Here is a 22,178-nt window from a genome sequence, read left to right as displayed (position 1 = left end):
CAGTAATCAGTAGCACTAACTGCAAACCTTGCATTGAATTTGAACTTGGATATGACTTGGACATGTTGTTGGATATTGGATATGAATTGGATATATACATTGAACAAGTTTCTGATGTGCCATGTTGTAGGCCACATTCACCCGTGCATTGGATTTGAACTTGGATATGATTTGGACATGTTTTTGGATATTGGATATGAATTGGATATACATTGAACAAGTTTCTGATGTGTCATGTCAAAGGCCGCATTCACCCATGCATTGAATTTGAACTTGGATATGATTTGGACGTGTTGTTGGATACTGGATATGAATTGGATATACATTGAACAAGTTTCTGATGTGTCATGTCAATGGCCGCATTCACCCATGCATTGAATTTGAACCTGGATATGTTTTGGACGTGTTGTTGGATACTGGATCTGAATTGGATATACATTGAATAAGTTTCTGATGTGTCATGTCGTAGGCCTCATTCACCCACACCATCAAAGTGCCAGGGAGGTGGAGGAGGGTTACAACGGAGGAGTACACCGTTCAGGCGACTCATTACCTCTCATCTGCCACCTCGCAGAGTGGCAACTTCCTCCAAGTCAGAGCGGCGGATTCAGCTCCATTAGAGGTGAGTCCGCACCAATGATCCCATCAGATTGTTAATGCACAGAAACATCACACAGAAAGAAAATAGATTATAATATGGGGATTCATAGTTTCTGGACTGCAACTCCTTTCTCCTAAAGAGTGTTTGTTACTGGGTTATTACAACATAACATTATTTCTAGCAAAGACTTTACTTATTCTTCTTTTTTGTATCATGTCAAAAACAAAAAACAAACAAAAAAAGGAAATAAAGTGAAATTTATTGTATATGATAGGTCAATTGGAGACTCGTTAGCAAAGATAGTAGAGATAACTAGATACGAAGGCACGCGGTAATAATGGACGCAAAATGGCTTCCCTACATGACGATATAAAAGAGAGCTACTGGAAGTACAAACTCAGTACACCTAGAAACATTCATTTCCAAAGGTAGTGGTATTTTTATTGTCTTAAAAAGATTTAAAAATTATAGTCATAGCTTTTTTTCGATTAAGGGAATTATTTTGAAGAACAAGATTTTAAAGTAATAAGGATTATTTCGTGGAGGTAAATATTTGGCAAATACATGATCTAAAAATAGAGTTCAGGCTACACTCCTTGATAAACAACGAAACAACTTCAAAGACAGCGCGTCTCAGGCAAAGACGCACATCACCTGAGACGCGCTGTCTTTGAAGTTGTTGTTGTTGTTTATCATGTGGTCTCAGGTGATGTACGTAATTCGCTTGAGGACCGCGCACTGCGTCCAGCAGCCCCATACGCATAGCGTAGTGGGGCTTCGCATTGTAGCATCCAGGATCATGACAGATTTAGTATCGCGGGTAAATATCAACTTAAAATCCAAAAATTTCTTCAATTTGAAGACTTACCAATTAAGTTGAAGTATTGAGAACAGGCTTCGGGCAACGTTTGGTTCTGCCAATAGTCCCTTTCTGTTCAAATTGATGACTGAATGTGACTCCGTCGAGAGGACCTTGGGAGAGCTACATACACTGAATACTATGGCCAGCGCATGCGCACACATCACATGCGCACAAATTTCAAATCCATGAACGTATGGGGCTGCTGGTCGCAGTTAATTGCATGATTACTGAGACATGAGAGCACTGTGGGGCGAGTAAGTCTCACAGTGTCAGTTATATGAAAGGTACTTTAACCTGAAACACAAAAATTCAGGAGCTTTAAAATGATGTATAACTCAATTTAAACGGACTCTCCTAACCTATTCTAAAACCCTCGGAGCAACAACAATGAAGGGATTATCATTTTAAACTGAAATTTAGCATGCTTTATAAATACATTCTGTTCATGATTAATACCAACTTTCAAAGCAGTAACATCATCCTTTCTAAAGTTATTAGAATTGAAAGTGAAGAGTATGTAAAGGGTTTGTAAGAAACGAAAAGGGGACTCTATTAAAGACATGCCTAATAACACGATTTCCCAAAAAAGTGTTCAAGAAAAACTGCTAAAAACACATTTTTCTATTCGTTTTACGATCCCAAACTTTAGCATAATGTAGAAGAAGACTTGTTCTTTCAGAAAATATATACAACTGAAGATTGGTTAGGTTGACCCATTTCACCTTTTTTCAGTTCTCACACAAAATCAGTGTGTTGAACTTTAGTTGGTTTTGTGATGCATGGTCACATTTCATCTCGTGTGGTTGAGATGAATATTGAGGTTTTAGGGTAAACATACAATATGAAGAATTCCATAACATTCCTTTTTGGTTGCAAGATGCCTGCCCGATGATCAGAAGGTTGCAGGTTCAAATCCTACTCGAGTATGTGTGCCCATGATTTATTTTGTCATGGCTGCTACTAAAACACTGATCAATTAGACGCATATTTATGTCAATGTAGGGCAGTTTGTCAATCAGTTGCAATAAAATCAACTCGACGGAAGAATTTCATAAATCTGAATTCTTATTTTGAGTCTGATTGTGATGAATCATGTGATATTGTGTTTATCTGATTCACTTTATTCACTAGGGTCCACATATACATGGTATGTACTTGCATTTTCATTGAACTTCAATTAAAGGGACTGTACAGTACTGGTTGAGATGGGTATTCAGGTTTATAACATTCCTAAGTGAGATAATGAGAAACCTCTTACGAAATATGAGAGAGCATGTAATTTTAAGAAGGATTCAATGTTTATTTGATGAAAATTGGTTTTCAAATGGCTGAGATATCAAAAAAAGTGATAATGATAAAAGGTGACAGGCCACGCCTTTTATTAGGATCTCTGTGTTTCACCTTGTTTTTGGATATCTCAGCCATTTCAAAACCGATTTTCATCAAATACACTTTTGATACCCCTTAGAATTGCATGCTCTTTGACATCTCATAGAGTGGTTTCTGAATATCTCACAAAACATTAAAAGCTAAATCCTCACCTCAACCAGAGCTGTACACACCCTTTAAGCCTTCATATTCCAAACACAATAGATTGACTCTGAACATACCCCACCAAGCAGGTTTTGAATGCAGTATATAGCATTATGGGTGTGGATTGTCAGGGGTAGTGTAGTTTAGTGGTCCGCTGCAAAGGTTTGCAGTGTGGACTACTTCCACAGTCTTTTAGCAATCCAGAGGACTTTTGGTATACATTGTGCATCTCAATGTACCAATGTGCAAGACATGCTCTCTGTCTTTGTCATACAACTGTTGCCGTGGTAACCACATCATGAAATAGGCAAAGTGAACTCCTGTATTGAAACAATTCATTACATTCAGAATTGGCACATGCAGTGATCCTTGGCTGTATTCGTGCAACAATTTATTGCCATGGTGACTGCATTTTGTTATTGGAGAAAAGTAAAGAGGAATTATGGAGCAAACTTGTAGCTGGAATATGTGCATGTGTCACCTCTTTCCTCCCTAGTGTAAAACTTGAAGTTGGAGTGTACTAGTAAATTCACATTTAAGAATAAATCTTAGTGTTTTTTATGCCTCCGCCATGAAGTGGTGCCGGAGGCATTATGTTTTCGGGTTGTCCGTCCGTCCGTACGTCCGTACGTCCGTCCGTCCGTCCGCTTTCGTTTACGCGATAACTTGAGTAATATGTATTGGAATTTTACCAAACTTGGTCCAAGTATGAAGTATGATGGGGCAATTATTTGATTAGATTTTGGAAGAAATCGGCTGAAGGTCAAAGGTCAAAGGTCACGGTCAAATCATGAAATTGCATCCGTTTACGCGATAACGCAAGACTGGATGGAGCAAATTTCACCAAACTTTGTAGGAGGATGATGTATGATGGGAAAATTACTTGATTAGTTTTTCAGTGAAATCAGACAGAGGTCAAAGGTCAAAGATCAAGGTCAAATCCTAAAATTTAACTGTTTACGTGATAACTCAAAACTGGATGAAGCAGCTTTCACCAAACTTGGTCCAAGGATGATGTATAATGGGACAATTAATAGTTGAGTAGATTTTAGTGACATTGGCAAGAGGTCAAAGGTCAAAAGGTCAAGGTCAAATGCTACAAATGTTGCAATTTCCACCATATCTATGCAATGCCCGAAGGTATTTTCTTGAAACTTGGTGTGAACATGTACTACTGCGTAAAGATTCTCCAGAGAGAGTTTCATGTCATAAGGTCAAAGGTCAAAAGGTCAAAGGTTGGGTGAAAATGTTGCAATATCACTTTTCTCGCAAATGGTTCAATGTATCTATTTCGTGGAACTTGGTACACACGCATGTACTGACTGGCAGGGATTATCTAGGGAATTTAGGGGTCATGGGTCAATAGTCAGGGGTCAAAGGTCAAGGTCAACTCCTCAAAATTTTACTATTTCCCTCATATACTAGTATATGCAATGCTTGCATTATTAGTTTCAAAACTTAATACATGCATTACCTAATGGAGATTATCTGGGAAATTTCCAGCCATAATGTCAAAGGTCAAAGGTTAACGGTCAAAGGCCAGGTTTCAATGCCCTCGCCCCCCCCCCCCAAAAAAAAATATATATATATAAATATATATATTAAAAAGTAAAAATTAAAAATCTATTTTGTACCGTCATTACACTCTTTCTTCTTACCTTGGAAATTAATCAATGCATAAACTTATAAAAAGGTCTGTCAGAATTCAAGTAAAAATTCTCAATTCCCCAAATATGTGTACCTGCACTCTTAGAAAATTATAGCAAACCCAGTTCAAGACATTTCTGACAAACCTGTCATTTCAATATTTTGCCAGTTATGTGAAACTGTCATGGATCACACATTGTGAAGACATTGTACTATACGCCTATTGGGAGAATCATGCATTATGGCGGAGGCATCAGTCGCCGTAGCGACATTTCTAGTTTAATCTTATTTTTTGCACTGTTTTGTTGTAATGTTTTCATGCAGGTTGGAACACAGGCGTCATTTCTTGTACAGACCAATCGTGCCCCTGGCACCCTCACGTATCAGGTAAGGACTAATTTTTGTGCTGTACTCTATAGTTCTGAGCAAATCTCAAACCATTATTTCATGTATGGAGACTAGTGAAGCTTCCACCACCATTGTGTATAAGGTGGACTCATGTGGGTTCAGTCTCGTTTAATTTTGTACAGCTCTAGTACTCATTTTCCATGAAAAAACATTTTTCCCCAAAGATCGCAGTATATGCATGGCTGTAGAATTATCATGCTATCAGCTGTAATCAAGAGTTTTTGTAACAAGGTCCTACATGTGTGTGACGCATAAGCAGAAAAATGCATCTCATTTCTGACTGAATGGGAAATATTATTTCATTGCATGAGTGATGGCGAGAGTCTCTTCGTTTTATATGTCTCAAATATCAATGAATGAAATCCATGCCAGTGCCTGAATATACAATGTTCATAGTACAGAAATGGTAACCAATTTTTTTTTTCTTCTTCTTTTTTTTGTCTGAAGGGCAAATATTTGTATTGCGGCACAGTCGTATGGTTGTTTTAAGTAAATGTTGAGAGTAAATAAGTGATTAAGTGTAGACTTCTATCTGACTGAGTGCACACAGCAAAAGTATGTTTGTTGTGACATCAATGGAGTGCTTACAAATGTATAATCATATGCAAAATTTTGAGTTATAAAGGCAGCAAATGCATGCAGGATATCAATATCCAAAAACTGCTCAACAAAAAATGCATGCTGAAGAGCAACAGTATGCAGTTGTACCTCATACTCGAGTGTCATGCAATGAGCAGTAGACCCAATCAGATAGCAAGAATTTTTGTAGGTCTTGTATATTTTCTGTTTGTGTAGTCTCCATGAAATATAATCTTTGGAGATGTTGTATACTTGTATTCTCTGTTTGTTCTAGTCTCCATAAAGCAAGAATCTTTTAAGGTGTTGTATATTCTCTGTATGTGTTAGTCTCCATGAAGCAAGAATTTTTGTAGGTGTTGTATATTCTCTGTGTAGTCTCCATGAAATAGAATCTTTGTAGATGTTGTATATTCTCTGTTTGTTGTAGTCTCCATAAGGCAAGAATCTTTGTACATGTAGGTGTTGTATATTATCTGTTTGTGTTAGTCTCCATGAAGCAAGAATCTTTGTAGGTGTTGTATATTCTCTGTGCAGTCTCCATGATATAGAATCTTTGTAGGTCTTGTATATTCTCTGTTTGTGTAGTCTCCATGAAATAGAATCGTTGTAGGTGTCGCATATTTTCTGTTCGTGCTAGTCTCTGTGAAGCAAGAATCTTTGTACATGTAGGTCTTATATATTTTCTGTTTGTGTAGTCTCCATGAAATAGAATTTTTGTAGATGTTGTATATTCCCTGTTTGTGTTAGTCTCCATGAAGCAAGAATTTTTGTAGGTGTTGTATATTCTCTGTGTAGTCTCCATGAAGCGAGAATCTTTGTAGGTGTTGTTTATTCTCTGTTTGTGTTAGTCTCCATGAAATAGAATCTTTGTAGATGTTGTATATTCTCTGTATGTGTTAGTCTCCATGAAGCAAGAATCTTTGTAGGTGTTGTATTATATTCTCTGTATGTGTTAGTCTCCATGAAGCAAGAATTTTTGTAGGTGTTGTATATTCTCTGTTTGTGTTAGTCTCCATGAAAAAGAATCTTTGTAGGTGTTATATATTCTCTGTTTGTGTTAGTCTCCATGAAATAGAATCTTTGTAGATGTTGTATATTCTCTGTATGTGTTAGTCTCCATGAAGCAAGAATCTTTGTAGGTGTTGTATATTCTCTGTATGTGTTAGTCTCCATGAAGCAAGAATTTTTGTAGGTGTTGTATATTCTCTGTTTGTGTTAGTCTCCATGAAATAGAATCTTTGTAGGTGTTGTATATTCTCTGTTTGTGTTAGTCTCCATGAAGCAAGAATCTTTTTAGGTGTTGTATATTCTCAGTTTGTGGTCTCCATGAAGCAAGAATTTTTGTAGGTGTTGTATATTCTCTGTTTGTGTTAGTCTCCATGAAGCAAGAATCTTTTTAGGTGTTGTATATTCTCAGTTTGTGGTCTCCATGAAGCAAGAATTTTTTGTAGGTGTTGTATATTCTCTGTTTGTGTTAGTCTCCATAAAGCAATAATCTTTTTAGGTGTTGTATTTTCTCTGTTTGTGCTAGTCTCAATGAAGCAAGAAACAAACTTTTGATTCTCGCCCCCTTGTTGTGCAGATTGTCTCCCAGGGCAACATCATCGACACAAAGACAATCAGCGGCGTCACTGGAACCAGCTACACCATCCAGCGCCAGATCACAAGGAACATGTCGCCAAAGAGCAAGCTCATCGTCTACTTTGTTGACTCGACGGGCGAGATCGTCCTTGACAGCCTTGAGTTTGTCGTCAATGTCATTTTTGATAATCAGGTAAGACATCTGATGTAGGCAGGTTGAGCATTGCCTCTTCCACAATCCGTGGTGAAAGCGACGATTGGTTCAGAATGTGTTCAGCTACTGTATATTCAAGCTGTTATTTTCGCGAGGGTTTGATTTTCGTGAATTTAATGAAGCACAGTCGGATTGCGAATTTAACAACATGCAAAAATGTCACATTGTGTTAAGGTAATACTGCATTTATGATGTCGTTTGTGTCAATTCGCGATAACAACATCTCGCGAAAATGTCTCCCACCTCCTCATTCGCAAAAATATATGTACGCGAAAATAACAGCTTATGCAGTATCTTTCATCCATTTGAGTAAAGCACATTTCTCAGCACTGCAATAAATCCAAAGCAGTCTGAGGCAAAAGAAGGAAGACACATACATTGTTTTCTTTGCTATCAAGTGTTGTATTGTGAGGCCAAGGGATACACAGCAAAGGTCAAATGCTAACATTTCACAGTTGGCGAGCAAACTTTTTGTAACAAAATATTCAGTTCAAACACCAGTCAGACAAGCCCTGATGGGACGATTTCTTTAGTTGTTTGGGAGCTTTCATCAAAGCAGAATTCTTCAAAATAACTTTGTTATCTTGTTTAACATTTCATTCTTTTCATAATGAAAGTTTTTGTATATCCATGGCATAAGTCTAACATGTTTCTGTACTGTTGTTTTATAAATGTTAAATTTTCTTAAAAATCAACATCTTTCTTTTCGCTGTTGACATGAGGTATGTGACCACACAGCTCAAAATCCACAAAAAGTAGGCAAATATGAATTTTCACTTTTCTATATCATTTGGAAGAATAATTTATGATATTCATGAGGATATATAACTTGTTAAAATTGGACTCTCCTAACCCATTAAAGATTGATTGAAATAAGAGAGGATTATGAGTTGAAGTTTCATAGAAAAGAGAGAAAAGATAATTTAAAAATTAAACCACTCAGGTGTACTATGCAAAAGTATTAATGAAAATCATACTGAAAGTAGGGCATGTGGTCAGGAAAAACTACTCAATTTCAGTTCTGTTTTAAGTCAGCAAATTTTGACAGTAGGTTGAGAAGAGATTGCTCTTCAAAGTGAGACAAACTTAAAGAATTCAATGAGTCAGTCAACCCAAATAACTCTTTTGATCCATGACAGAGAATCTAAATCTGCGACTTGCTTATTGCTGTAAAAAAAAAGTGAAAAAAAGTATTGAAAAAATTAAAAAAGAAAAGAAGAAAAAGAAAACAACAACCTTGAATTTGAACTTCCTGTAATACCGTAAACATTTCAGGTTTTTTTTTTTCGTAACAAAGAAACACTTGTTATGTACCTAATAAAACAGATAGGAAATCAAACGCTGCTGGGCAATTAGGCTGTTTTTATTTGTTTGCTTGTTTGTGGGTCATCCCCCACATCTTTTTCACTACTTTCCTCTGCTTTCAAAGCTTAGATACCTCCCAATATATATGCCGTGTTTGTAGTATTTCCTCTGCATAGTCAGATTTCTACTTGTTTCACAAGGTGAAATGAATAATGGCATAAAAAAAAATGTGAACATTGATAATCATGATGGTAATAATTATGACAGTGATATCAGGCATAATGATAATGATGATTATGAATATCCATCGATGATGATGATGATGATGGTGATGATGATGATGATGATGATGATGTGGATGATGATGATGATGATGAGGATGTTGATGATATTGATGATATTGATGATGCTCTACGATCCTCTGCTAGGTGACAGTGAGTTTTAGCCATGATGAAAAGGCTAATGATTGATAATGGTGATCATGAATATCAATGATGATGAGGATGATGATGATGTTGATGATGCTCTACCACAATCCTCTACTAGGTGACGGTGAGTTTCAGCCGTGATGAGGCCAAGCCTGGAGACGAGGTGGCCTTTGAGGTGGAGACCACCCCCGAGGCCTTCGTTGGGATTCTCACCGTGGACAAGAGCGTACTCCTCCTCAAGGACGGAAATGACATCACGCATAACCAGGCAAGTCTCTTTTGTTGGCTTATGGAGCACTCCCTCTCTTTGATGGCCCCGTTCACAGTCATCATTTGAGTGGCACAGTTTCTGAAATGATGACACCAAACTATGTGTCTGAATTGGGCCAGCAGAATTCATCATCATTCATGCACAACTAGGCAAGCTGAGACTCTTTCATAGGCTTACAAAGAACTCCCTCCCTTTGGCCCTGTTTACAATTGTCATTTGAGCAACTCAGGGCATATTCGCACAGCCACCGGTAGTCATGATCCATGATAACTTGCATATCGATTTTAATCGCAACTAAAAAAACTGGACTAGTGGTTTTTCATTTATATGGGCATAGTTATTAAGACTACTAGTGAGACTCAAATCACAATCAATGTACCACTACGCGTGTGACATTTCCAAAATAGTGATTATTCATATATGAAAATATGTATTATATATAAATAATTATTTGCAATGCAAAGTGTGTATTTCTGCAAAGTCATACCAATTTTATACAACGCATACTTGTATTCAAGAAAGATGTGTGTTGGACAGTACCAGGCGAAAGCTGGGTCCAACTTTGAGACTTTGAGACACGCGTGCACATACAATTTTGCCTTGTTTGAACCAGTACAAATAGAGTCACACTATTTCTTCATGAACTGTTCTCCTTTTTTGCATGTGTATGTGTAAACAAGAATGTCAAAGCACAATTTTGATCGTGATTGAATCACACTTTCGCAGTGTGTGTAATGAACATACAGTTTCTGTAACAAGTACAATCTCTTTGCCTAAATTAGGCCATGACGGAAGTCAAAAGGGCATTTAAGCTATCTCCTTCATGAGTCAGGAGCACACTATTTGCCATAAACTTCTCAGTATTGGGCCAAAAAACATGCACATTTCACATACACACACACACAAAAAAAATGTTCTTTTCAAACAGGATCACTTGAATTTTTTTATACTTTTGACAATTTTTTGTCCTGCTCAGCAATAAAAATGTAAACACATTATTTCAATCTGTAAAGCGCTAACAACCTAATCAGCTCAAAGACAATTTGATAAAGGTTGGGGGGGGGGGGGAGCGGAGGGAGGGATGAGGCAGGGATGGGGGTGGGGAAAGGGGATGGGTAATGGCGTGATGCTCTTTCCATGGATGACCTGACCACCAGAGACTATGGTGTCTTTCAAGGTTATCATAGAACACTACTCATTAACATGATGAGATCGTTTTCTAAGAGTCGATACTTTTGCTAATTCTCATTCAAACTTCCACTCATGTCATTCAGCTAAAGTCATTTTAAGGAGTCAATCTTTCTTCTGATGACCTGTCCCATCATCTCTTTTTTTTTTCCATTTTTTTTTTTTTCCAACAGGTGCTTGAGTCTATGGGACGCTTTGACACCAGGCAGAATGACTTCTACAATCCCTTCTCTAATTGGGCATTCTGCTTCGTACCGTACTACACCCGTGGAAATAGTGCTGGCTTGCTGCTAAAGGTATGTCTCTGTTTGTTTGGTTTGTTTTATTCTGTGGGGGGGTTTTTTGAGGGGGGTAGCTGAAAATTAGAAGGTGGAAGATAAAAGGAAATATTGCTTGTTCTAAGTATTCCCTTATGTCATTCTATAAATGAAAATAAGAATCTTCTCTGAAAAAAAAAAAATGCTTCTAGAAGATTACTGCCAAGTGCTCTATTGGTTTGGTTTGTCAGCATTTTTTTTTTCAGACTTATGTCATAATATCCATGTAAAACAAAGATATTTGAGTATCTGAAACTATGCCTTCAGTTCAATTTTTAAAGTGCCCTGTGAATTGTTAACAATGATCATCAGAAATTAAGTAGAATGGGAAGTCCAGACAATTTTCATAATTTCACATCATGTAGTACATAAATTGACAGCCCTATGTATAGATTTGTGGAAATCATTGTAGTCCGTGAACAGAGAAACTAATACTCTGAAAAGCGAAAAAAAAAAAAAAAAATACCCTGAACAAGGATGATGACATAGGAGGCTCACATACATCAGAAATGTAGCAAATGCAGTTTCATTACAATACCGCTTGCTTGACAAGTTCACCTGTGCAGAATCTATGCATGTTTTCGTCTTTGGTACTGCTTCCTTGAGCCCCCATTCTTATGATGAGGCTGCAATGTCATCATCTTTGTTCATTGTGCTTTGTTATAAATTTTGAAAACATTCTCATTCTTCATCCCAATCACCACAAATTCTGAAACTCTGTACCCTGTGTTATCAAGTTATTCTTGTTAAAATGTGAAAGTGAGAAAAACATCTGAAAGTCTCCTTTAAATGTAAAGATGAATTCTTTGATTGTTTGCCAATGTCTCTTTCAATGTTTGGTTTGCATTCTGTGTTTTGCATACTAGATCATTTTAAGTGAAATTCACTCACGTGTAATTTTGCAGTCAAACATTGCAGAGGTGGTGTTGTTCTAATGGGAAATAACTTCTTGTATTTTCTTGTTGTTTTGTTCTTTTTTTTTCTCAAACTTTACCATCAAAGGGATTGAATCTTACTCTCTGATTTTAAACATACAACTGTATGTATCATTTGGTAGAATGCAGGGATTGTGTACATAACAGATGGCAATGTCCATTTCGAGGAGGAAATCTACTTCAGGGGAGAAGGCCGTTTCCCTGTCTATGCGGCTGCTGGTGGAGACAGTGAAGTTTCTCTCATTTTTTTGTTTTTGTTTTTGACAAAGCATGTAGCATTTATGCTTGCCCCGCCTGCATAAACAAATTTGACAAGTAATGCCTGCACTACACTTCTCGTTTGCTGCTCTGCTAGCTAGGGCTCGACATTAGAGGGGGCCCATTGGCCCAGGGCCACTTAATATTGATGTCATGCTACCATATGCTTCTTTATGTGGCTCGATCAGGTAGCTAAATTCCAAAATGAATTATATGTTTCGTATTATTTTGGGCTGATGAAATTTAAAATGAAAAAATTTATTAGTGCCCTGATTGGGCCACCGGAGCAAAAAAAGTTAGAGTCGAGCTCTGGTTAGAATTTCATTTCTTATCATTTTATTTTCAAAGTCATATTCTAACCATGCGTGGTCTTCATCATATCATTACCTGCATGTCTGGCATCTGTTCCTCCCCCACCCCCAGAATGCTGGCATTGTGTACATCACGGATGGAAACCCATTGTATGAGGACCGTTGGTATGATTATGGAGTTGACTATTTGGAATTTGGACCAGTAATGTTTGATGGTTAGTGTTCCAATTCCTTTTCACCATAACCACTTGGCAACATAACCCATTTGTGTACTACTGATACACTTGCCTAACCCTTTAATACTGCGCTCTGTTTGTTGGTCAGCACGCAAGCTGGAGTGCTTTCTTTGTCAAATTTGCACATGTGTCAGGAAAGTTATTGCAAGCTTTACACATGGACCTAATATACAAGGACATTCATTGTATCGTCAATTAATTCATGCACCTGTACATCTCAAAAGCGCCACAAAGACATTTTTAACATGCTTCACTGCTTTGATCCCATGATCGTCACCACCAGCAAGCCGTAGAAGAACAAGACGGAGATTCGAGAAATCTAAAACTATATTCGCAGAAGAAAATAACCCACAAAAATCAAGTACATGTAAGGTGAATGTGCAGTTGTGGTGTACAACACGGTGTATGTTAGGAAATAGTCCTCAAACAATTTCGCTTGGGAGAAGTCACTGTCACTGTACAGGCATGCTAACCTGGAAACATTAAACTGCACATTACTTGAATATGAGACCATTCTGAAGCAAATAATTTTCACACAATAGATATATATTGTCCTCTTAAATGAATCCCACAAGAATTGGAACAATCATCCCCCAAGCATTCCCACTGATTCCCACTTATCAGTTACTAGCCATCCCCTTTAACCCTAAAGGGGCCGGGCTTTTTTGGCTATGCTCAGACCGGGGGGGGGGGGGGATCGACCGAGATCTCGGCCATCAGAGGTGCGATCGCGATGAAATTTTGCATGCGTGAGACCCGCGTCATAATCTACAAGATTGTGTCATAAGATTTTTTGAAACAATCAATTTCTAATTTTAATTAATTAATTATGCAAATTAAGCTCAAGGTGATATTTTAGCCTAATTAAAAGCATTGAGAGTCTAATTTTTGATCTGTAAATCTATTTTAGCATATTCAACAATTGTACATCACAAAAACTTCCAAAACTCATTTCAATTCTTATGTATTTTATTGTTTTCAGAATTTCTTATGTATTTCTTTGTTTTTCAACTTTTGTTTTTTCTTTGTTTTTTCATGGGAAATTGTCACTGACCACATTTCTACCATAATTCGCACAAAATTAATCAATGAAAGTGATTAATTGTAAAAATAATCAGGTTTTTATGACTTTCATGACAGAGCACTGTTTTCCATAGGAAATGTACACAAAATCACAAAATTTTGCCCGTTTTGGGGCGACATTCCGTTACAAAAATGGGCGTGGCTTCGTAAAGGTATGCGTGGACGTTGCAAATTTGGTCTCAAAAGTTGCGCGAGACTTGAACGAAGAAAGTCAAAAAGCCTCGCGACAAGGCCTTCTCGCGTTACAGAATTATAGCGCGAAACGTCGAGGGGGGGCGGATTCCGCCCCCCCCCCCCCCCCCGGCCCTTTTAGGGTTAAGGCAAAATATGCTTCTCATAAGGGCTCAAACTTCAATCTTCCACCGTTTTGGAGTTTGTTTGCAATACATATACTGAAATGCTGTACCAAGAAACTAGTCTGGCTGATGCGATTTGCCGGAATAATGAGTTTGTGTATTTCTGGAATATTTTAACATCAAAAGTGTAGAATGATTTTGCTCATGCATCCAGCTTTTATTCCTGAATCGCCTTTCCTGTTCAGAAGTGGTTAGGTAGGATGTTACATGATGTTCAGTCGTGCCCTAGCAGTCGTATTTCCCAACAAGCTGCATGCGATTCACTCGCACATTGAAGATTGACTGATAACTGCTATCCATGGCTCAATTTGTCAGTTCTCAACAATTGATTATTAAGTATAATGTGGCAGCAATGATTGGGTATGTTCTCAGATTGCATTAATGTCGGCGTACCTTTCTGAAAAAACATTTTGCATTTACATTCTTACCCAACCAGAATATTGATATCACTGCTTCATTTCACACACTTCTTAGAAATATGTTTTCATTTAAAAGCAAAAAAAAAAAAAAAAAAAATCAACTGAAGCTTCTGTGGGTGTATGAAAACTACGTTTCTCCTGTATAAAGTAGGAAAGGTTTTGGAATGACCAATCCAGAAAGGGACAGTACTTCACTGCTGCTGGTGTAGAATGAATTCTTTGTGGAGCAATGTTGAAATAAACCAAAACAGATTGCATGAGATCTACCACGTTTTTCGCCAACGACGCGAGTCTCATTCCCAAACAAAGTATCTCAAGCTCACTCATCCGCACCCCCCCCCCAAAAAAAGGTACTGTAAAAGTGGAAATTTTTGCTGTGTTTAAATTTTTTGCGCATTTCGCACAACCCAAAACTAGCGCGAAAATAAAAGCACGCGAATATTTTTGCTAGCCATATGTTCCAGTAGTTGATGTCTTGATTCCGCGGAATTAAAAACACGCGAAACTCTTCTTACCCCGCAGAGGGCGAAAAATTAGTCGCGCGAAAATATCCACTTTTACAGTAGATCAGTGAAAAATGTCGGATTCATACATGTATGTTGGCTACAGATGATATCTAGGCCCTTCATGGACTGTATCTTTAAATACACCTATTTTCATTTTTAATCAATAATCCAAAGAGGTCTCGAACAAGTCTGTCATATACTCAGTCATATCAGCTGTACCTTCAAGACTCATTCACACTTGAGCAAAATTTCGGCAAAAACTGCTGAAAATGATGTCTTATAGGACCATCTCCAAAATAGATGAGAACTAAGCAAGTAAATCTGTATCAAAAGTGTGTGCCAAGGTGCACAATTTTGAATTCCAAAATGAAAAAGCTCAAAATGGGGGATGCACTCCACATCCAGTTCAACACCTCTCCCCCCTTCCTTTTTTAGCAGTTCCTCATTCCCAGTCAGTTTGGAAAACTTGGCATCTCTGACATTGCATTAACAGATTAAACAGCACATTTACATGTACAATTATGTACATGTATATATTTGCCAGTGAATATCATTTATTATTAGCATATGCATGTGGATGTGTGTCACATATGATATAATTATAAAATGCAATGCATTGATAATTTCTTGTGTGTGTTCACAATTCAGTGGCGGATCCAGGGGAGAGCGCACTGAGCGTGTGCCCTCTCTTTATTTTTTGTTAGAAATAAGAAATAAAAAGAAAAAAATGGGGGGGCATGTGGGCCCCCCTTTAATTTTGTTAAGGCCCCCCCCCCTTAACAGAATTCCTGGATCTGCCCCTGCAATTATATGTGCCAATTCGTGGTAATTTGGAAAAGTTTATGCATGTGGATGTGAGTGTTTGCATGTGCATATAAGTACCGGTATGTCATTTTTGTTGTGTGTGTGCGTATGTGTGTGTCAGTTTGAGTATGAAACCAGTTAACTCTATTTTTGTTTATTTGAGACATTTGTGCTTAAAGGTAGGAAATCCCATTTGCACGCCTTAGATGAAGAGTTGTATAAATACAGTGGTATGTTGAAGAGAGTATCATTTTAGAAACTCCCATAAAGTATTGAAAGTGGAAGGTAACATTTAGTAAATTTTTTTGACCGTTAGATTTTGAATTGAATTGTTTTCGGGGCTCACTGTAAATTCCAGTACATTACTAGGCTACCTTTGCAGACCCATGTACTGCATGTGTGTCCATCATGTATATTTTGTGAAGAAAGTTCATCAACACTTACAAACATTTCTATATACATTCTTGCCACACACTCTATATGTTATTACATCAGCTCTTGTACTTTTAGATTTGTGTTTATAGATCACAAGTACAGAAGAATGCAACAAAAAGGCTTAAGTGTGGCTGACACACAGAACTACTGAGTAGTTGAGTTTTGTGCATTATTCAAATTTTAGATAACTGTTGACTTCCAAATTTCTAAGCAGTGGCCTAAGCAAGACCCCTGAGGTTCATATTTAATGTTCTGCTGCATTTTGGGAGGTCTGTAAAAGGTATCCCCTACCTTTAAAGCTGCTAAAGAAACAAGGACAGTAATAAGAAAATGTGAGATAGTTTCTCATCATGACGTAAAGAATATTCCTAGCTATGTAACAAGTGAGGTATCACTGGAAACGTTTTAATTTGCTCATCTGATGATGGGCCTATATAAAATGTTTAACAGTGATGCTTAATCCATTTTGCGATCCAACTCTTCATTTGTTCCTTTCCTGGCACATCTCTATGTCTCTCTCTCTTGTTGTCGTCTGTGACATTACAGCAATGCCAGCTCTAGCTGGGGAAGCCAGACCAGAGAGCCGTCAAGATAGCCCTGTAACGGGCAATGACGTGGCGCCAGCAGCACCGAAGATCAGGAAGGAGTTCCCAGAGACGTGGCTGTGGGTGGACACGACCGCCGAGTAAGATTTCAATTTCCCTTCTGTCGTCTTCAGTGTTTTTAACCTTTCATGTCTCCATTATTTTACTTTTGATATAGCGTAAAGGGATCGTTTAGTTTTGGTTGAGACCTAACTTCAGGTTTCTAACATTTTTGGGTGAGATATTGAGAAACCTCTTAAGAAATATGAAACTATGTAATTCCATGAGAAATCCAAATTTATTTGATGAAAATTGGTTTTGAAATGGCTGAGATAACCAAAACAAGAGTGATCGGAACAAAAACTTTTTATTACGATCACTTTGTTTTATCTCCACCAATACTATACCATCCCTTTAATGTGCAATTTTTGTCATCGGTATTCTGTAACCCATACAAATTTAAGGGCATTATTTACCATTTGCAGATGAAACAAGAATCCAGCTTTAGTGCTTCAAAATAGTTCTAAAATGTGAGTTAAAGGAAGAAACAATTAATGTTAAAATTCTAATCAGTGCACTCAATGTTGAATATTGTTAAATATACCAAATGTTATACAAAAAATTTACAAAATATACAAAATGATAGTTATAATAAGATTGTTTCTGAAATAAACTGTCTGCAGTTATAGTTTATTGAGAAAAATAGTGATATCTCCTTGTATTTTAGGCTTTATTGCAACATTTTTATTTGGTAGAATTTTTGTGATGCAACTGACCTAAATCTGTGCATCAAATGTGATAATTTGAACATTTTTAAATCACTGCTCCCAATGGTAATCAATAACTTTAATCGGGTTGTGCAGTAATAGCAAATCCACCCAGGTGTAGTAGTGTTGCTAAGTCCAAGTGAAAGGCCACGGTGACACAGTAGGGGTTAGGGTGTTGCAATGCCTGATGTACACAAGCTCTAACAGTTCATGCTTTGTACGAGGTGAAAGACAAATTCAGAAGCAGGAAGGGAAGAAAGTGGACAAATACCCCAAAAGAATTCATCAGTGAAATATTTACTGTGTAAACTAATCGATCACACACGCATATATTTATAGATATATACTGTGTATAAATTTCTGTGGTTATGGATGCCTTTGTAGCCCTCACAACAATTTTCCAACCTCTAGCATGGTGTAAAATGAAGAAATGATCACCTACAATTCTTGGATGTTGTGTGACTCGTGACAGCTCTGCAGGGCGCGTTTCGGTCAGGACCCAGTTTCCCGATACAATCACATCTTGGGTGGGCACCGCCATTTCCATGGACAACACAACCGGCATGGGAGTGACTGAGAATGCTGCCACTGTGAGTAGACAATAGCACTCTTGTTTGTTTGTTTGTTTGTTTGTTTATTTATTTACTTATAGATCTATTCATTTATTTATTCATTCATTCATTCATTCATTCATTCATTCATTCATTCAATTATTCATTAAATCATTTCATTCATTCATTCATTCATTCATTCATTCATTCATTCATTCATTCAGTTATTCATTAAATCATTTCATTCATTCATTCATTCATTCGTTCATTCATTCATTCATTCATTCATTCATTCATTCATTCATCCATCCATTCATCCATCCATCCATCCATCCATCCATCCATTCATTCATTCCATCATATTAACATAGGGTAGTCCCCTCAGTTTCTCAACCGCTTTCCAGGGTAGCTGTGTGCACAAATACATGATAAAACACTGGAATACAATAGACTTCATAAAAATCACATGCAATTACAACTCACATACACAAAACAATATATACACTTGAGTACATGTAATTAGTAATCAGTGCCTTCTTAACACATCATATCCTTGGGCCTGTTACGTAAAACTTTTTACCCGAGAAAAGCTTGGCTGGTTAGTACTGGAAATTCAGGTTAATATAATTCTTCCATTGACTCTAACATTTGGAGAAAAAAAAAACACCCCAAAAACGACTCTGTTAAAAAGTAAATTGAGTTTTTTCAGGTAAAAAGTCTAAGTGTTATTTTATTGTTACCTCATTATTATGTCATCATTTAAATGGGCACCTCTGAATTTCACTAACTAATCTTATCCTGTTGTAGGAAAATGCGATTAGAACTGGTTAAATTCATGGAACTCAAGCACAAATTTTTTACAGTCTTTCTCTTTTGGGTAACTTGTCATTGTGATCCTTTAAATGTCCATGCCCATGCAATGCTGTGCCACAGTATTAAAGTTTAACTTAATGGGCTCTGTTGTGCAAACTGGTGAATGATAGCCACCCACCACACACATGTCAGTAGAGCACAAAAAGTCATAAATCTTGAATCCTAGATGAAAATGATTCAATCAACATCAACATTTGCTATTAACCTCCTTGTTGTTGTTCCACTCCCATCTGGATTTCATCTTGTGCAGGCGTTTGTCAGCAAGAACTTCTTTGTCTCGCTCAACCTGCCATACTCGGTGATCCGGGGCGAGAAGTTTGTCCTTGGAGTCTCCGTCTTTAACTACGGCAACCAAAATGTCTCGGTATGTTTATTTGTGAGTTCTTTTTTTTCCCGGCACTGCCATATCCAAGTGTGTACATATAATACAAATTTTTAGCAATTAGAAGGTGATGGTGATGATGATGATAGTCATAGCAGTTATAGTAAGGATGTGCTGGTATTGATTATGATCATGTTTTCAGTGAAGATGGTGATGAAAGTAGTCATGCATGTGAGAGTAGTAATAAAATATTCATGGTAGTCATATTCGCATTGATAATGATATAGATGGTAATAACAGTGACAAAACAATAAGTTTCTCTCTCTCTCTCTGTTGTATATTTGGATGCTACAGTATGTTCTTCCTGTTTGTTCAAGGAAATTAATTGTCCAGTGAGATAAAGGAATCATGAATGGTAATGATCATTTTTCTAGAGATAATGTCAGCAGTGAAGTAGCTACTTCAGACAACTTTGTACTGGAACCTCCATTCTCTGAATATTTTGCATGTGGAGAATGCTGAGACACTGTGTGTATAGTCTTCACTCTCCAAAGAATTTTCTGTTACAATATCTGGACGAATCAATGCTGTACTGGATTCCAGCCTACTGCTAGGTTGAGAGTGGCATTTTTTCGTTTAAAGATATTTTCATTCTGTTCTGCTTTATGTTTACTTTTCCTTGTGTGTGTGTGTGTGTGTGTTTTGTTCTAATGTCATTGATCATGTTCTCCATATTTCTTTACTACAATATCTTCTTGTATCATAAGAATTGAATAAAATTGTAACAATGCACTGAATACTTTCACCACACTAAAACTTTCTGCAGTGTCAGATATTAAATTCTTATAGCCATACTTTTCAAAATAAAGCCTGAAGATATTAAGCCTTTTTTTTTGTCAGCAGCTCTTTTTGTTACTTTTTTTAAAATTTGATTATGTACATGATTATCTCTAATTGCAGGCAACGGTTCGCTTGCAGTCCTCCAAGGATTTCTATGTCTTGAGCTACTCCAATGGCATTTACACAAGCGTTTCAACTGACGAGGTGAGATGTGATGAAGGAGATTATAAGCAGAGACTCCAACTCTCCCGCCGAAATAAGCCAATTTTCACAAAATCTCCCTTTCTCCCTCTTGAGATTTAATTTCTCCCGCCCTGGCTCTGTGTCTCCATCCTAGGATGTATTTCTTCCAGCTTGAAACGATCTTTCTCCCGCCCAAACACCTTTTTTTTTTAATATGAAATGAAGTTTTATCAAGCCAAAATATGTGATTTTTAGTAACATTGTATGTTGAAAAATAAGCCTGAAATAGCATGAGAGAGCATCTAGAACCCTAGGGCTCCCAGGGCCCGGGACTCTGGCCACATTAAGTGACTTTGCGCTTCGCGATCATTTGGAGTCTCCAGTTTGCTAGGGGTTTCAGGCGGGAGAATAGCCAGACCAGAAGATGCTTGGGATTGTTGGAGTGTCTGTATAAGGGTTGGGGAGGATGTCATTGTGCAATTATCAAAGAGTTTGCAGTTTTCATTCCTGGAATATCTTAACCAACTGACCACACCTCATAATATATTTCCAAAGAATCCCAATTGCCATCTGCCTTTGTATGGTGGAGCACACTATTATTTCAACCAAGCACAAAGTATCTATGATTACTTATTTCCGTCATCTGTTATAAGCCCGTGCTGCACTATTGCATCCTCAGTTACGATTCTCTCGGTGCATGCAGCCAACTTTTATTTGTCTTCCCTTTTTTCAGACCAAGAAGGTGTCCATCCCAGCAAACGGGAGTGCATTGGTCAACTTCCCCATCGAACCGGTCAAAGTGGGCATGGTGGAACTCGTGGTCACCGCCTCAACCAACATGGAGCAGGACGGCGTCAGCCGATTTCTCCTCGTGGAGGTCAGTTTGCTTTTTATGTCACTCGGAGTGTTCGCCAGCTTAGCAATGAATGATGGCTGATGTGTCCTGTTTTGTCTTCTTCTGAAATCTACATGGTACATTCCTGACATTTGTATGTAAAATTACAATCATACCTACCGGTGCCGTATATGAAGAGTCTGGACAACTGCTAAATCGGACTCCATGTTGTTACTCAGTGTACAGTGCACTCAAGGGGTTAGCGTTTGTGCTAAGGGGGCTAGCGTGTATGCGCAGACATCACAAAGGCAAGCTACATGTAAGTAGCGCATAATAGGGAAGCTTAATTAACGATGGGCACTGCGTGTGTGGTCTGCTCGCACGCGCCTTACTGAATTTGGTGACGACATGGCGCCTGTAGATCACGGGACCAGCTACTGACCAATCGCAGACTTCAAAACTCACGAGCCAGAAACCGAGTTGGCCAGACTCTCTTTATATACTATACTCATATGTACTAAATTTAATATTCATCAATGTTGATTTCTCATTTTGAGTTCATGTTGTTTTATTCATTGGCTCTGTTTGTATTGTTGACGATCAGGCTGAAGGTGTAGCCCAGGAGTACGTGACCTCTGACCTCGTAGACTTCAGCGACCCGAGCAATTCTGTCTACTCCAAGACTTTCAACATTGACCTTCCCGCAGACGTCGTGCCAGATTCGATAAGAGCTGTTGTCACTGCCACAGGTTTGTTTGCATTGTAAAGCTCTTTGTGCCCATCCTCTTTCCGCCCCGACTTTGCGATGGTATCAACAGGGCTATATTCAAATGGTGAATGGTCACAAGGGAAGTCGTACAGGATTTCGCCTCATGAATTGACAGATGAGGTACTCGAGACAAGGCAAAGCCAAGTTGATTTCAGTACCTCATTTTTCACTGAATGC

General features: G+C 37.8%; 1 protein-coding gene across 1 annotated transcript in view; it reads left to right on the top strand.

Annotated features, from left to right (window-relative positions):
* Window positions 1–22,178, top strand: part of LOC140232326 (CD109 antigen-like) — a 73,303-nt gene that overhangs the window by 35,559 nt on the left and 15,566 nt on the right. Inside the window, exons 12-23 of the mRNA XM_072312455.1 lie at window positions 470–622; window positions 4,968–5,030; window positions 7,213–7,404; window positions 9,277–9,426; window positions 10,791–10,913; window positions 11,992–12,097; window positions 16,839–16,962; window positions 18,101–18,218; window positions 19,303–19,416; window positions 20,335–20,418; window positions 21,131–21,274; window positions 21,837–21,981. Coding sequence (XP_072168556.1) covers window positions 470–622; window positions 4,968–5,030; window positions 7,213–7,404; window positions 9,277–9,426; window positions 10,791–10,913; window positions 11,992–12,097; window positions 16,839–16,962; window positions 18,101–18,218; window positions 19,303–19,416; window positions 20,335–20,418; window positions 21,131–21,274; window positions 21,837–21,981 — 1,516 coding nt within the window. The remainder of the gene's footprint in view (window positions 1–469; window positions 623–4,967; window positions 5,031–7,212; window positions 7,405–9,276; window positions 9,427–10,790; window positions 10,914–11,991; window positions 12,098–16,838; window positions 16,963–18,100; window positions 18,219–19,302; window positions 19,417–20,334; window positions 20,419–21,130; window positions 21,275–21,836; window positions 21,982–22,178) is intronic.

The sequence above is a fragment of the Diadema setosum genome, chromosome 8 (genome assembly GCF_964275005.1).
Source record: "Diadema setosum chromosome 8, eeDiaSeto1, whole genome shotgun sequence".
Classification (NCBI taxonomy): domain Eukaryota; kingdom Metazoa; phylum Echinodermata; class Echinoidea; order Diadematoida; family Diadematidae; genus Diadema; species Diadema setosum.
The sequence above is the reverse complement of the archived record's forward strand: the minus strand, read 5'-3'. Positions and strand labels throughout refer to the sequence as shown.